The sequence below is a fragment of the Rhea pennata genome, chromosome 4, assembly GCF_028389875.1.
Source record: "Rhea pennata isolate bPtePen1 chromosome 4, bPtePen1.pri, whole genome shotgun sequence".
NCBI classification, from domain to species: domain Eukaryota; kingdom Metazoa; phylum Chordata; class Aves; order Rheiformes; family Rheidae; genus Rhea; species Rhea pennata.
In genome coordinates, this window is record NC_084666.1 from 28,527,364 (window position 1) to 28,542,647 (window position 15,284).

Sequence of the window (15,284 nt, forward strand, 5' to 3'; positions counted from 1 at the left end):
CAGGCCGGAGAGCGGCCTCCGCCCCTCAGGGCCCGAGGAGCCTGCCCGGGCCGGAGCCCGCCGCCCGTTAAACGGAGGCGCCCGGCGGGGCGGGGCGGGTCAGCGCGGTCCGCCCCCAGGCAACCCTTGCGGAGGCCTCGTGGCTCCGCCCTCGCCCCCGCTTACCCAATCCTATCAGGCTGTGGGCGTGGTCCTCAGCCTCCGGAGCCAATCAGAGCCACAGGTGACACAAAGTGGTGTTCTTTGCACGCGCTTTCAAGGCCAGGAAAAACTGGCATCGGCCAAGTCCAGTCAGAGTGGAGGGGGGCGGGGCTGTCTCAGCTTTTTGCCCAATAGAAAGGCGAGAGCGGGCGGGGAAGGAGGTGCGGGGCCGGCAGGAGGAGAATGGCAGGTGCCTGATCCGATAGAAGAGCAGAGCCTGCGGCCTCGCGGGGCACCTCGAGCCAATGGGTGGTGCCGGTGGGCGGGGCGGGAGGCGTCCGTGCTTGGGCTCTGTGATTGGGAGAGAGGGACAGAGGGAGCCGGGCCGGGCAGGGTGCGCTGCACGAAAATGCACTCGGATGCCGCCGCTGTCAGTGAGTAGCGGCGCGGCCGGGCTCCGGCCCGTGCTCTCTCGCCCGCCCCGTGGCGGGCACCCTGGGGCACTGGCCCAGCCTCTCGACGGCGCTCGCCGCCACCCGCGTGAGGGCGGCTTCTGCCGCAGCCCGCCAGAGAGGCTCCGCCGAGTGCGCGGACGGGGCCCCCGGTGTTGGGGAAAGGCATTAGGGTGGGCGTGGAGCCGCCGCCGGGGTGGGGGGAGGGTGGGAGCCTGTTGGGGCAGTAGCCCGATGGGCGCCCCGTGGCCCTCGGTGGGCTCCACCGGAGGGCGAGAGGGGCCGAGAGGAAGCGGGGGGAGGCTGCGAGATGGCGGGGGCGGGTGAGGGAGCCGGGGCCGGTGGGGGCTGGGGGCGCTGGGAGGCTGTGACGCAGTTTCCCCGACCCAGCTTGCAAGCGCAGCGAGCTGCTGAGGCCTTGGTGGGCCCTTGCGGCTGGCTTGAGAGGGAGGCGGGGCCGCAGAGGGGAGGGAGAGGTGGGAGCTGCGGGGTTGCCCGGCGGCCTCGTTCGGTGGGAAGGGGTGGGTAGGGGGACGGTTAATTTAACGGATTCCACGGGGCCGGTGCAGAAGAAACGGGCTGTGAAGGGGAATGGGGGCCGCGGTGCACTGTGGGAGGTGGAGTCTGTTCTGCTGCCGCCCCGCGCGGTGGGGCTGGGGCCGGCGTGTCGGGGACTACAACTCCCAGCATGCACGGCGACACCCCCCCCCCCCCCGCGGGCGGGGTCGGGGTCGGAGCCCGCTGCCCCGCGGGCGGCGCGGAGCCGGGGGTGCGCGGCCGCCGCGGGCGCGGCCGGAGGCGCTGGGCTGCGGGGCGGGAGCGCGGCGCGGGCGGCCGGGAGCGCGGCACGTGTGCGCGCGCCGAGGGAGCGCCGGGAGGGCTTTGTCTCTGAGGGGGGTTTCTGGCGCTGTTCTCAGGGCGGGCAGGACTGTGTCGCACAGGCAGGTTGCCTGGTGAGGCGGAGGCTTGCGTACCCGTGGGGGTGCAGGGTGGGTGAGGAGCAGGCTTCATCCCTCTCCTCCGGAGATGGAGCCGCATCCTGAGCGCAGGGCTGTCTCAGCAGAATGATGGTCTTGATTTCTGTGGGCTCTCGCGGGAAGGTGTTCTCACTGTTCGCAGCTCAGAGATGCTTAAGGACTTACCTTATGGAAAAGATAATGAAACTTGAAGCTTTGATCGTACGTTAATGGCCGATGTTCTGACTTTGGATAAAGTCCTCAAAGTAATTAAGGGAACAAATGCTGTATAAGGCCTGGATTTTCTTGAATCCTCCTGTGTTTCCTAAAATGAGAAATTGGACAGGGAGAGGCTTCTAAAGGCTCATCTCATAAGGTTATATAATTTCTTTGGTAGTTCTGATTTATTTTACTTTTGTCTTTATGGATCATTATATTGGTGGCTGAAGTTACTGTGAAAGCACAAATACCTCCCTTATGTTGGAAATGGAAGGATAATTATTCCAGAACATGCCTCCTGTTCAGGCTCTTCAGAATATGCACTGTCTAAAAAAATGTGTAAGCCTCTATTATACACATGTAAGCTGCAGTTACAGATACTCCCACGCTCTTTCTTGTAGGATTTTGAAGACTATAGGGTGATTATTTGCAGGGTTTTCCTGTTTTTTGATTTCTTTGCAGAAAAATTATAAGAGTAGTGTTTCTCACCCTTCACCTGTTACTGGTATCCCTTTCAGATTAGAATGTTCCTTGAAATAATTGGATTTTTGACCTTAGGACTTTTTTTTTTTTTTTTCCTTGGCAGTTCATGGCCTAGTGTATGTAGCATTTTAAATAGGAATGTTTTCCTAAATCAACTTCCTTCATTATCTGTAACTAGTTTTTTTTTTTCTCATTAATAGAGATATTTGAAACAAGAAGTGTTTGTAGCACATCTTTACAAATATGGAAGTTGGCTTATCGTTGTTTCTTGATTGGACTTTTTTGGAGCCTTCTTTTTAGCCCTTCTTAAATTCTTCTCTGTGTTGTTTCTTGCAAGTCCAGTAAATATAGTCAGAAATGTCTGCTGTGTGCAAGGCCATACAGTGAGTTCTGCTGGGCAAGTAAACAGACTTCCTCTTACTGCTATTCATTCTTTTGTATCAGGATGAGATTGTATTTATGTTACTTTGTTACTTGATACAAATTTGTTTTTGTCTTTGAGTAACATCTTATGCTAACTTTTAAATGAATTATTAATCATCTATTTTCTTTTTTCCCTCACTTCGGGGGTATTGGGGAAAAAAGGCTTTTTTTTTTTCTTTTAAAAATCACTTCCTAATTTTGTTTGCATCTTCAAGCACAAGAGGAAGACTTGCTTAGATTTCTGGCCTGTGCTTGTGCTTTCCAAAAAGCACTGTATTAGCACAGTACATCCTGTGAAACTGGACAGCTCTTGTATCCAGTTGAAGTATTTGAGCATGTAGTAATGATGTGATGTTCCTTCTGCAATAAGTATGACTAGCAAGGACTTAAAGTGGAAACTTTTTTTGAGGTTTACAAATTTGCACAATTAAGGAAAGCATTTTTTCTTATGCTACCATTATCATCTTTTACTTGAAATTATAGTCACAAGATTTAATGGAATTTCTCTTTTGGGCTCATAAAGAGATCAAAAGTTACTATCTTTTTGCTCTCCAATCTTTTCTTTTCTTTTTTTTTTCTTTGTAAGTGTGTATTGTTATGATTGGAACTACAAGGCTTTAGTGTACCCTCCACTGATGGTGGAGGTACCAGCTCCAGCTAGTGTGACACATGCTTTTGTGTCACTTGATGCAGATGTATGGCTGCCCAGACCCTATTTAGATTGGGACTTTCTACTGCAGCTGCTCAATAGTGCCCATTAGCCGAAGATTACTGCTTCCATGCTCTATTGGTAAAGTGGTTCATAGGAGTGCCCTCTAATCCACTCAGTCAAATTTATCTGGGTTAGCTCTTGCCACTTATTTAAATTGTCTAAACTAACATGGTTGATTTTTGCCTGAAGTGGATTAGAGAGTACTCCTATGGTGGATGCAGCTGGCAGAGCTATGAGAACTGCAGCCTTTGGCAGAGGGGAAGAAACCAACAGCTGGGGCAGTCATCTCTTTGACTGGCATGACTGTTTCTAGGCTGTTGAAGCTCCACAGTGATGTATAACAGATCTGTGTAGTACAGGATACCCTGGCAGTATGTACTTGAATCTGGACAGGGCTGAATTTCTGCTGAATTAGCTAGAGCACACGATAGAAAGTTTTTGCTGGCTTTATGCCCATTGTAGGACGACAGATGACATCTAATCTGGCACGAAGTTAGAGTACTGGGGACAAACTACTCTATGGCTGCAGCACCTGCTGATACAAAATTAACTCACTGACCTTTTTTGAATGAATTTGATGACAGAGTAAGATTCAGACAGATCAGCAGTTTGCATCAAATGGCTGTAAAATTTTGATTCTGTATTAAATACCATGTAGGTAGATTTACTGTGTTCTTGAATTGTAGACTGAAAGAGGGTTGGTTCACAGCCTGAGTAACATGAATCACTTAAATGCTATTTGGTTTGGTAATGTGTGTTTTAGAAATCAATTAAAATTAGTTCTGATTATACACTGCTTTTAGTCATTCTTATCCAACTGTGGCTAGTCATTCCAGCTTTGTTTTATTCTGTCAAGAATCTCCATTAGGAATGGTTATCGAATATATTTAATCAGTATGTAAGTTGTGGTGATTAAGAGTTTAAATCACTCTTCATTTTTGCTTCGGAATATTTTTAGTGCATAGTAATGTATGCAAAATTGCAAATATAGGTTAGGATACCGTTGGCGTCAGCAGTAGTACTGAGCTTGGTGCTGGACCATATGCACACATATGGGAGGAAAGGTGCCTGCAGCACCACCTCTGTGGCCTCATGGCTAGGCCGCCTTGCTCCGCAGGCTAGGATGGATCATCCCACTTTGCTTTCCACTTAATTGGATGTCCTTGCTGTGCATACTATTTTCCTTATTTTCTGTATCTAGCCCTATGCTAAACCCTACTAAATCAGGAGATACCCTGCTTTCCTATCCATTTCTAGTTTGCCTTCTCTTGCCCCCAGGCCTCCTCTTGTAGCATGGAGGAGGAGTGCTGTGCCTTCGACGGGCTCCAGGGGACCCTGGGTGGAGGCGGCTGCTGCCCTAGTGGATTCAGCTACAGAAATTGGAAATGAGTTGTTAATCTTCTGGCAGGATTGCGGAGTCAGCTCCTGGCTGCTGTGTATTGCCGTTTGGGAATCTTGTTTTGGGGTGCATTGCTGTGTTTTTTTATAAACGAAAATAAACCTTCTGATTCGCATCTTTCTCTTGTTTTCTGCTTTCAGTGATGAATATAGGAATTCTCCTTCATTAGCATAGCTGTGGAAAGCTTTTACCAGTTCTGGATTTCAGATGTGTTTTTCTGAGTTCCTTAACCTTTAAGTTATCTTATTGTTAGGATAATTCTGTAAGTAGACTGTGGAGCAAATGGTTATTTCTCTAGATAAGCAAACCTTGCTTAAAACTGTTTAAGGAGACAGTACTTTGAATCATTACTTCCCCTATCACTACAAGTTTTCTCCAATTCTATTATTTTCCCCCTTCAGAAGGATTATACTAAATAAAAATAATAAACACTACATTTTATTTTTCAGCAGTGAGTCTGTCTAGTTTAGTATGTATTCTCTTTCATTATTTTATGAGAAACTAATGACAAAATATCTAAGATATTTGTACTAAGTTAAAAGCTGTCAGATATATTTTGTCAATCACAAAAACTACTACTACAGCTACTTACATACTTAATTTTTTAATGCATAGTTTTATCTGTAGCATTTGTATGACATATGAGTCAGGTATAATACTTCTAGAAGTATATTTACTGTGAGAGTTTCTATAGATTTTGCATTTGCTCAGATAAATACATCAGAAGCTCTTAATGGAAACTTGGAGTCTGCTACTGTTTTGATTTAGTACCATTGCTGATTTTGTAGTAGATTGTAATGTAGCCAGTAGCTGTGGTTTGTTCCAGCTCTTACTCTTTTTCAGTTATAATTGTATCAAATTAATTCCTTCTATTCTCTTAATTTTTTATCTTTTTCGAGATTTAAGGTGATAATTTTGACAGCACAAACTAAGTTTACGTTTTAGCTAAGACATGTACTTCTCTGTGTGCATGTAGGCACATAGGCAGAAATATTCTACTTGAAGTGTTCAGTTGTGATTTCATTTGAATAGTTTGACAACATATGATTGCGACCCATCTGAATTACAGCACAATCACAAAAAAAAAAAAAAAAAAAAAAAGAAAGAAAGAAAAAAAAAGAAAGACCTGATCTTTTAAGATTGTAAAATTTGGATAGGAAACTTGAGTGTTCAAGTTTCCCTCACCTGTACTATTCACTTATTTAAAATATTTTAATTGTTTTTGTTTGCTTCTTTATTACATTTCTTAAGTTTGCTTTGTTGAGAAGGGTCTGTTTTTAGTTTTCCAGGTTGTTACAGAAACAAGCCCAATGAGCTGTGCATTCTTCTGCCTCTCTGTAACTGCCAGATCCTTAGTGTAAATCGTAATAACGCTTTTTTTTTAAGTTATTTTTAAGCTGTTTGCTTTTTACATTTATATTATATGTGATCGTGACAAATTGACTCATCCAGACTTTAACACTTGCTCTGTATGCTAAACTACAGACAAGGCTTAAATCCCATGCTTTTGGGTTGATTCTGGCATTTCTTTCCTTTCCCTTTTTGTGTGACACTGGATTTGCAATTTTTTTTACCAGTACTTTTTAATTTGACTATTATATTCTTAATTGTTACAAAATATTTAATGGTATTTGGAATTTTAGTTGCTCAGTTCTTGTTAAAGGTAAGTTAACATCTACTTGAAAAATAGAAGTTATTCAATAAAAATAGATACATTTGTTTGACATACATCCCTCCTGTTAAAATCTGTGCCTTAGGAAACACTTCAGCATATCATTTTTCAGTATTTACAAAGCAAGTAGCTCTTCTCCTTTTGATCCCAGCTCATTAAACTGCATGGTACTTTACTACAAAATAATTTCCCTTTTCTGCAGGAAAAACACAGAATAATTTCTGACCAGTTCACGTGCTTTGAAGCTCTTCCATTCAGGTGAAAATACCTTCACACATGATGGCTTTCCTCACGTAAAAACTCATACAACCTCAGTATGTAGTTTCATGTGGTATGTCTACTCATAGTGGGGCTTGAATGGACAGCTGCTTTGCTTTAACAGTCTGCTGCAGATAAAACGGACAGTTTTGCACCCATCTGTGATGTTCTTTCCTGTCTCGCTCTAACTCTGCTTATTTGTCCCCTGGTGATCTAGTGCAGACTCCTGAACTGGCAGGATTTTGCTGGTGAATAAGATTCCAGAGAGCATGATGGGCTGACCAAGAGGGTCAGACAGCAGAGGGAAGCCTCACTGAGAGGTTCATAAGCAAATTTAGAAGATGAAGGTGGGGGAGAGAAAGTGTTTCTGAGCCTTCCAGCTGCAGCCAGCTGTTAAATCAGCTCACTTGTCCTGTCCTGTTGCCTGTGCGATTGTCCCTTCACTAATACGCAAAGTGATGCCAGAATGGGAGGTATTCTTTTCAGATTGTGGTTCTTCAACAACATTTTCCAAAATTTGCCATTTCAAATGGCATAGGATACTTGCTGTATATTGCTTGCACTATGGGTATAAGTACCACTGTGACCAGTTCAGAAGGTGACTTGAGCTGTAATTTAACTTCCTAATGTACTGGCTACTGCTCATCTTCGCTTTCATGATAGTAACCAAAGTATAGAATCCTGGTTTTGAGTTTGAATGGTATCCCTATTTTGCAAGCTTACACTGCAGAAAAGAGAAAACTTCAAACTGTCATTAGTTAAATTCTAGAATTGAAATTATTTTCTTTTACAATAACCTCAGTATTCATGCCAATAAACCATTTCTGTGGAACTAAGATGTGTTGGTTGTTGGATAAGAACTGTAAAATATACTCGTGTAATCGTTCTGAATTGTTTATGATTATATAAACTGCTTTTTAAGTAACAGCTTAAAATTAAAAGGATATTCCCAGTAGATGTGTGAAACATACTACTATGAATGATGTGTTTTGAATTCCCTAGGAATTTTATTTTAAGGGCAATACCTTACACACAATATTAGTTTTAAAGTATTTTGTGTATTACTTGTGTTTAATTACTTTTGTGTGTACCGTTCAAAATTAGTTTAATATTAATTTAGATTAGAATAATTGCTCATTATTCTCAGCTTGTTAACTTGAAATTTAGCTGGTCTCTCTGAAGACTTATGTTCTCTGTGGCTCTTAGGGCAACTGGGAAAATCTTTTAGTTCATATTCTAAAAAGCTCAATCTGATCTGGCAGTTTAAAAAAATCTTAAAAATTGTATTTCGGTCTTAATCTAGGAATGACTCTTGTCCTTTTTATTTATTTATTGGTTCTTGTTGTCATGTTGAATTGAATAGTTGGTCAAATAACTCTGCTTTGTTTTTTGGAACATAGTTCTACCTAGTATTGTTTGACTAGCCAGAGTGGAACTTAATTGAACATTTAATGTGGAAGAAAAATCTAGCACCCTGTTCAGGATCATCTTACTTGATATCAAGTAAGATAACAAGATACTGTATCTTGATAACAAGATATGGATTGTCTTTGAATTAATAAAGATGAGTATATCTGAAGTTGGGAATTCCATCTTTGGTACTTCTGATTTCTATGTATTTTATTGCTGTGATGATGAACCATGAAAGTATGTTAAGAAACAGACAGTGACATTAGTGAGGCACATTCAGTTTTTTGTGTATAGAAGAATTTTGCTTGCAATACTGTGCCTTTTAAATAACTAGAGACATGCACTACCTAATGAGAACATTTTTGTGCAGAAGTTCTAGTATGTTAGCTAATTTGATTTAATTTAAATAGAAATGTTTTATAGTAGTTAGTTTTTGATCTTCTCAATTGTTCTGTGTCCAGCTTCTTGTTGGCTTGCATGCTCTGTTGCTGGATCACATTTGATCTTTTTTTTTTGGAAATCATTGTTTTTCTAGTTTTGTAAAAGTATTTCCAGCAAAAGTACGGAATTTAAATGTAGGGGAAAAATTAGACTCTCATTTTTGCAATTGAAGCAAACTGAAGTGTATTATCTCTGTACATGCAAGTAATGTTAAGGCTTCTTACAGGAAGTATCAGAACTTTTTTATTATGAATTTAGCTGGTTTTGATCTTAGCGATTGCTGTATTGTGACACTTGGCTCATTATACAAAAGCCATGTTTCAGACTTGTAAATGTATTCCAGTCATTTAGTTTTGCAAGGAGATCAGTATAAACACAGATATGTATGCATTAACAAACTATCTTAAAATAGAGTCTTTAGTAATGATTTTTAAATGTGACAGGGCAATTAAGCTGGTTTTGGAAGAGGAAGACTGGGTAATATGAAAGATCTGTAGTAATGATTCTCATTTTAAAAGAATATTAAAATGTTGTAAATAATGTTTCATTTTAAACATATTTTTAATTATAATTTTAATTTGATGGATATGATGCATACCTTAAGGAAAAAAGTATGTATAGGCTTTCTTTTGCAGATTTCAGTTACTAATTTTTGTTGTATGTTGAAAATGTTGATGTTGATAGAGTTGATTCAGCTTTTATTTTATAGTCTTCTAATAATTTTAATAAAAAGACAATGTATGAAAATTTCAGTTGCTAGAGCTGGAAATCAGATAAAATTGACATCTTATTTTTCCCCTCTCTAGATTTTCAACTGAACTCTCACCTATCAACACTGGCAAATATTCACAAGATTTACCACACCCTCAATAAGCTGGTGAGGACTTGCAGTTTTCTTTTAACAGAGTAGTTGAGGCTTTAGTCCAGAATGTATTTGTGGTTGAAATCATGAAGTGATTACATTTCTTAGATGCTGTTACTCTCTTTTTTATGGAAGGAGAATGAGTAGAAGGATGGCTGCAGGTTTTGAAACTAGTGAATTAAAAGATAAGTAAGGTAATTAAAAATTGAACAATTATATTCCAAGGATCAGACTGGAGTGTTCACTGCAATACTGGATTTAATAGATGTTGTTTCTATGTAAGGTTTCCCAGATTTACCAGATAACGATAGTAATCATCACTATCCAATTCCTTATAATTCTTGGGAAAAACATATGAAATGAATGAACAGTCCTCTCACGAAGAGTGAAATAAGGATTTTTGAAAACTGTCCCTGCTTGTTTGCTGTGCATTTACATTTTATTTTTATTGCAGCTGGACTTCTATAGCTTGAAGTACATATGCAGCTTCTGGCTGTAGACTGCAAATTTAGTGGGAAAGACACTGCCCAAAAAAGGGGGTAACTGGTTTCTGATATTTTAATTTTCAGTGAGTTTTCTTGAGAACACTTGATGTGTTCATTTTTAAATAGAGTGTTTTTTATAGTAAAGTTAAACTTTCTAATGCTGATATTTATTAATGGAATTGTTTAAAACAGCACTACAAAATTCTCCACCTAGTGGATAATTATTTCTTCTCTTTAAACCTAGTTTGATTATATTTTTGATCAAACATGTTCAAAAATATGTATTTTTAAATTACTTCACAGATTATCCCTGAACTTTTTAAATTTGCAAGTGTAACTTTTTAAATGAATATGAACTTAAAACACAAATACTCTGCAGTCTTAGCTAGATGTTTTTTAATAATGAAGATGAATTCGTTAATATATCAATTAAGGGTTAAAAACATTACTGAGAAGTGAAGATTACTATGTTGTTTAACTGTATCATTCCTTTTCTCCTGCAGAATCTGACAGAGGACGTTGGTCAAGACGATCACCAGACAGGTATTTAATAGGGACATAGAAGAATTTTTTTGTTTTTATTTTTTATTTATTTTTTTAGAAAGTTAAAGGAATTTTAGGAAAAAAACTGCCAGGACTTTTTAAAGTTATGCCTTTGAAATGAGTTTTCATACTTTTAATTTCTCCATTTGTGAAGAGCTCCTATAGGCTTCGGTAATATCTGTCATTTTGCTATTTCTTAGTGTATGTTCTTTAGAACACCTTATGGATAACTTCTCTCACTCCTTGAACTCAACCTGTTAGACTAGTAGGATATTATCCATGTTCTTACAGCATTTTGACTCTTGAAAGAGCATTAGTGAGAACAGAGCAGAAGCCAAGACCTCTTTTAGTTATCGTGTTGCCTGTGGCCAAGTTTAAATGCTGTGCTCCAAACAACCTAGATATTTCCTTGAGTAGTTTTGATTCAGAAACTTGTTCCTATTTCTTGTGCAGATTTTCAAGAATTGTCTGAGGGCTATTTCTTGGTTCCAGATCTGTTTTCTAGTTAGTAAAATGTAGGGGGTTTTGAGGCCTTCATCTCAAGTGCTTAGTACTAGCTTGCTGCTATTTTTGATTCATCAGCATTTGTGCTTGATGCCTTGGACTTCCATTACCTCCTTGTGCTTATTACTTAAGAGCTGACGTATTCCTTGAACTCCTTTATCTTTGTTTCAGGCCTGATACCTATAGGACAAGGGAAATAACTTACTGGCTTCAAGCCCTGATCACCCTGATCGTTCAGCAGAACAGTTCTTTAGAACTGACCATATATATCTTACCATCTGTCTCAGTTTTTCTCTATTTTGACATGCTAGCTGTGTTTGCAAATGTTACCCTGAGCACTAAATAAGGCTGTGTAGAGTAATGTCAGCTCCTCCTGTAGACTGTGTCCTGACACACAGTCTTCGCTGAGGGCACTGGACTGAATTGTTTGAGATCTGATAGGACTTGCTTCAGACTTGTACACCATCCTCCCTGTGTTGAATGATGATTTTATTTGATAGTTGAACCATCTTGCCCTACTCTGAAAGGGTTCTATCAAATATTTTCTGTTAGTGTACTTAGTGATTTGTAAATGAAAAACCCCTGCACAAGAGGGTTGAGGCATGTAGCTTCAAGACACTTGGAACTTTTACTGTCCGTATGTTAGAACAAATATCCTCTTGTATCTCCTGGTGGAGATCGCAGAATTTTCTCCTTAATAGTCTAGATGCTCAATGCAAAGCCAGATTGATTAATGATTTCATGTATGAAAAGATGCTCTGTACAAATGTTCTGTAATCTTTGTTTACTTTTGATCACAAAATATCTGTTGTGAAGCTTTTGTATTGTTTCTGATGTAGTTTCCTTCCATCACTGACCAGAAAGAGTAGGAATGCTTCAGATATTTGGGATTTGTCTTATGTCTTACCTGGCACTTTGATCCTAAAGGTCAATATAAGAAATTAAACTTGGAGCTCTCATTCTCTTGCTTGCAATATATTTGAGCGTATTGGTTTTAATGAACTGCTTTATTCCAATGCTCATGATTATCCCATTGCCTACATGTGTTGTTTCAGTTAAGCTGTTTCAGTGGCTTAAGCATGTCCATTAAATGAGCTTGGGTACAAAATCCTGGTAAACAATGTTATTTCTATAATAATAGCAGAAGATTATAATCCTTCAAACCAGAAAGAAGTATGAAATGAGAACTGAAAGCAGAGGTTGCTACTGACTTGGCTCCTTATCTTCTGATTTCATTTCAATGTTTCCTATACTTCTGTTCTGTATTGCTTCTCCTTGTAGAAAAAAGATGAAGCCACCCTACTTGTGTAACTTCAAGCCTTGAATTCAGTCAGTGTATGCTTTGCTTTCCTCATATGAGGACAAATAATTCGTGCATTCTGGCTTTTTATGTATGCAGAATAGTCACTTTATTTGTGATTTTGAGTGTCCAGTTCATGAGACTTGTCGCTTCTAGAATGTCTTGATGGAGAGCCCTATGTAAATCTAAAGAAAACTACTTTAGCAAATTGTTTAATCCCTACATGCTTAACACTGGAAACAGAAGTTACAAACTTTACGAATTGCAAATCATACTGAGAAGTGTCAGATCCTATTAATTTTGTTATGTAATATACAGAGCTACACAGGTGGTGTAGATTTATTTGAGGTTCTATGCCAGCAATGCATTTGAAAATCATGTTAATAATCTGTCACAAAATATTCCTCCAGTGTTGCCAAACTCATCTAAAGGTGACTTTCTGTCTCAGATATTTTTTATACTCTGAATCTTTTGAAGCAATTCTGATCCTTAAAGACTTTTTTCTGATATAAGTATCCTTGTTAATATTAGTACGGTGTTGGTCCTGTTTTGGAGATGAGAAAATACATATGTTTAAATTTTGTTGACACCTGTAGAAGCTATTCAGAAAAATGGAATATTACAACTTCAGGTCAACATTTATAGTGAGCTTATAATAACGTGTATTTATTTCAAATCCATTATTTCAGAGCTAGCAATAAACATGCTGAATATCTGAATTACTTTAAACAAATTATATCTTTTGTAAGTGTTACCCGGACTTTCTTGAGAACCTAAATCTCTCAGAGCTCAAGATAGCATTTTCCAAAATCTTTCAATGATTTCAGAACAAACGCAGTCCTCACTTCAAAATATCAGTCACAGTTATGACTGCAGTCTCATAAAACATTAGCATTCTGTATGTGTATATTTGAAAAATAAGATAGTAAATGTGGTGTGGACCTTTGCCTTATTGGCCTCATATGATGGTAAGAATTACAGTCACGTGAAAACAAGAAAGATTCTGACTTGCTAGAGTTTGAAATAGTTGCTTTTCTGTCAGGACTGCAGAGCTAGCAACTTGTTAATGGTTAAATGTTGTAAATGTTAATTGTGACTTGTTCACCTATCCTGACTAAAATGTCTTTAAAAGTAAGAATGTCTTGTCAGCTAACTGATTTAAAATAAGGTGATAGTCTTCAACAAAACAAGATTTCACTGCTGAACTTGGAGTAGAGCTTGTGGGAATTTTGCCTTTATGCCTTTACTTTATTTTTTTCTTTTTTTTTTCTTCTTTTGGAGAAGAAAACCCTCTTGAGTCTGAAACAATTCTGTAGTGTGGAATTCAAGATGGGGGGGAGGAGGAAATAACATTTTTCTTTGTATTCAGGCTTTTACAACAAGATTTCAAATTGTGTTTGATGTTTTGATGAGTATCTTTATTTTCTCATCATGTTTTTGAAAAATCAAGATTAACCCTGTTCATGATGCTCTTGTTACATCATTAAGTGAGCAGCTATGCCTTCCCAATTGCTACAACATTCACAGTTTCTAGTTATTTTTCTTTTGAAACATCCCTCAAGCTATTTAAGCGTCAGAAGAGCAGGATTATTCACAGATATTCTATTGAGAGAAAATTACGTGTCTGTAAATCAGTTCCCTAGGGACACAACTTGTAGGATTCTTATTTACTGACCACTTCTTTTGGTCTGGCTCTTGAGTTCATGTTTCTCTTTGTCTTCTGCAAATTTGGAAGTATTGAATAGAACATTTGGCATACAGCATTTATACTCAGCAGGCTTTTGGTTAATAGTGACCTATTCAGCAGTCATTCGGAGGCTCTACCTTGCAAATGCTAGCTTCAAGTGTCAAAAAAACAGAACTAGGAGGGTTCTGCCATTCTTGAGACCCAGGAGTAAGAAACTTTGAAGAAAGTCACGTCAGGGAAGCCACTCTTGGTAAGTAAAGTTCCTGTTAAACTTCATATGAAGTCAGAGGGAGCTGTGTTTGCAGATGGTCAGACGTATGACAAGAGAAGTTAGTTACAAAAAGCTAGACCTAGAAATTACATTTCAAATTAGAAAGAGTTGTGTAAAGAAGTTTTTAATATTAATCTATCGAATAAGAACTTTCCTGAAACAAAGTTTTGTAGTTCTTAATCTTCAGATAGAAGTAAAAGATAGAAATATCCTGCCTATTTAACTTAAATCCCTAAGAGCATTTACAATGTGTTTGTTCACCTGGTGTTTTTTTGTGTGGGTGCATATGCATTTAATAGCCACTTAAAAATTCCTGAGCTATCTCTTTTCTTCCCTTTCCTGTCAGTTTGAGAGCTGCAACTAGATGCATTCAAACCGAGAAAGGGCACAGGTTTTTCATGAGAGTCATTGGAGCAATTGGGGTATGATGAATTCTACTACCAGTTTAAGCCTTTAAATCAGACTTGGAGATCTTCCTAAAAATGCCCTATCCTTTAATGAGAAAAGGACTTCAAGTGGGAGTTATTAGGTGTCTGGGGTTGCAGATCTAATATGATGATTCTTCCGTCTAGAACTTTTTAAACTATCTTTTGCTTGCCTTTCTTCTTACTGAGACCTTGCATATTTCTTACCCAATAAAATAACAAAGCACTAAGAGCGCTAAACTAGACAAGCTGGGTTGTTACTACTTTTTATTGTTGTTGTTACATTTTATCAGTATCCAGTGCCTATGGCTATGTATTTTTTAAAGGCCTTTTTATTAAAAAAAAAAAAAAGTCCGAATACAAACAATTTAATCAAATTGCTCTCGAAGGAAAGGAGATAGCTGCAGATTGTATTCAAGTACTCAGGCTTATTCATATTTTTCAATGCTAGGTGTTCATTAGCACACATTTTTCATTTATGAAATTTAATGTCTTTGTTCGTAGGTCTAAATCTGTTGGGAGTCTCTAGCCATCTCTTAAATTCTACTGTCATTTTAAGTGTGTGTTTGTGTGGGTTTTCAGATAAATACTTATTGACAGTCTTTAGAAGCTTGATTTAAAGAGCAATAAAGTATCACATT

At 39.1% G+C, this 15,284-nt stretch overlaps 1 protein-coding gene across 6 annotated transcripts in view; it reads left to right on the plus strand.

The window, feature by feature from the left end:
• Positions 1–496: 496 nt before the first annotated feature.
• Positions 497–15,284, plus strand: part of DCUN1D4 (defective in cullin neddylation 1 domain containing 4) — a 32,825-nt gene continuing 18,037 nt past the window's right edge. For 2 of the 6 annotated variants that reach the window (XM_062574625.1, XM_062574627.1), the window contains exons 1-5: positions 497–575; positions 6,660–6,715; positions 8,116–8,218; positions 9,373–9,443; positions 10,417–10,456. In XM_062574625.1, the coding sequence (XP_062430609.1) occupies positions 8,167–8,218; positions 9,373–9,443; positions 10,417–10,456 (163 nt within the window). In that variant the 5' untranslated portion in view covers positions 497–575; positions 6,660–6,715; positions 8,116–8,166. Of the gene's footprint in view, positions 576–6,659; positions 6,716–6,753; positions 6,772–8,115; positions 8,219–9,372; positions 9,444–10,416; positions 10,457–15,284 lie in introns of those variants that run through there. The other 4 variants (XM_062574628.1, XM_062574629.1, XM_062574626.1 and 1 more) reach the window with 3 other exon arrangements.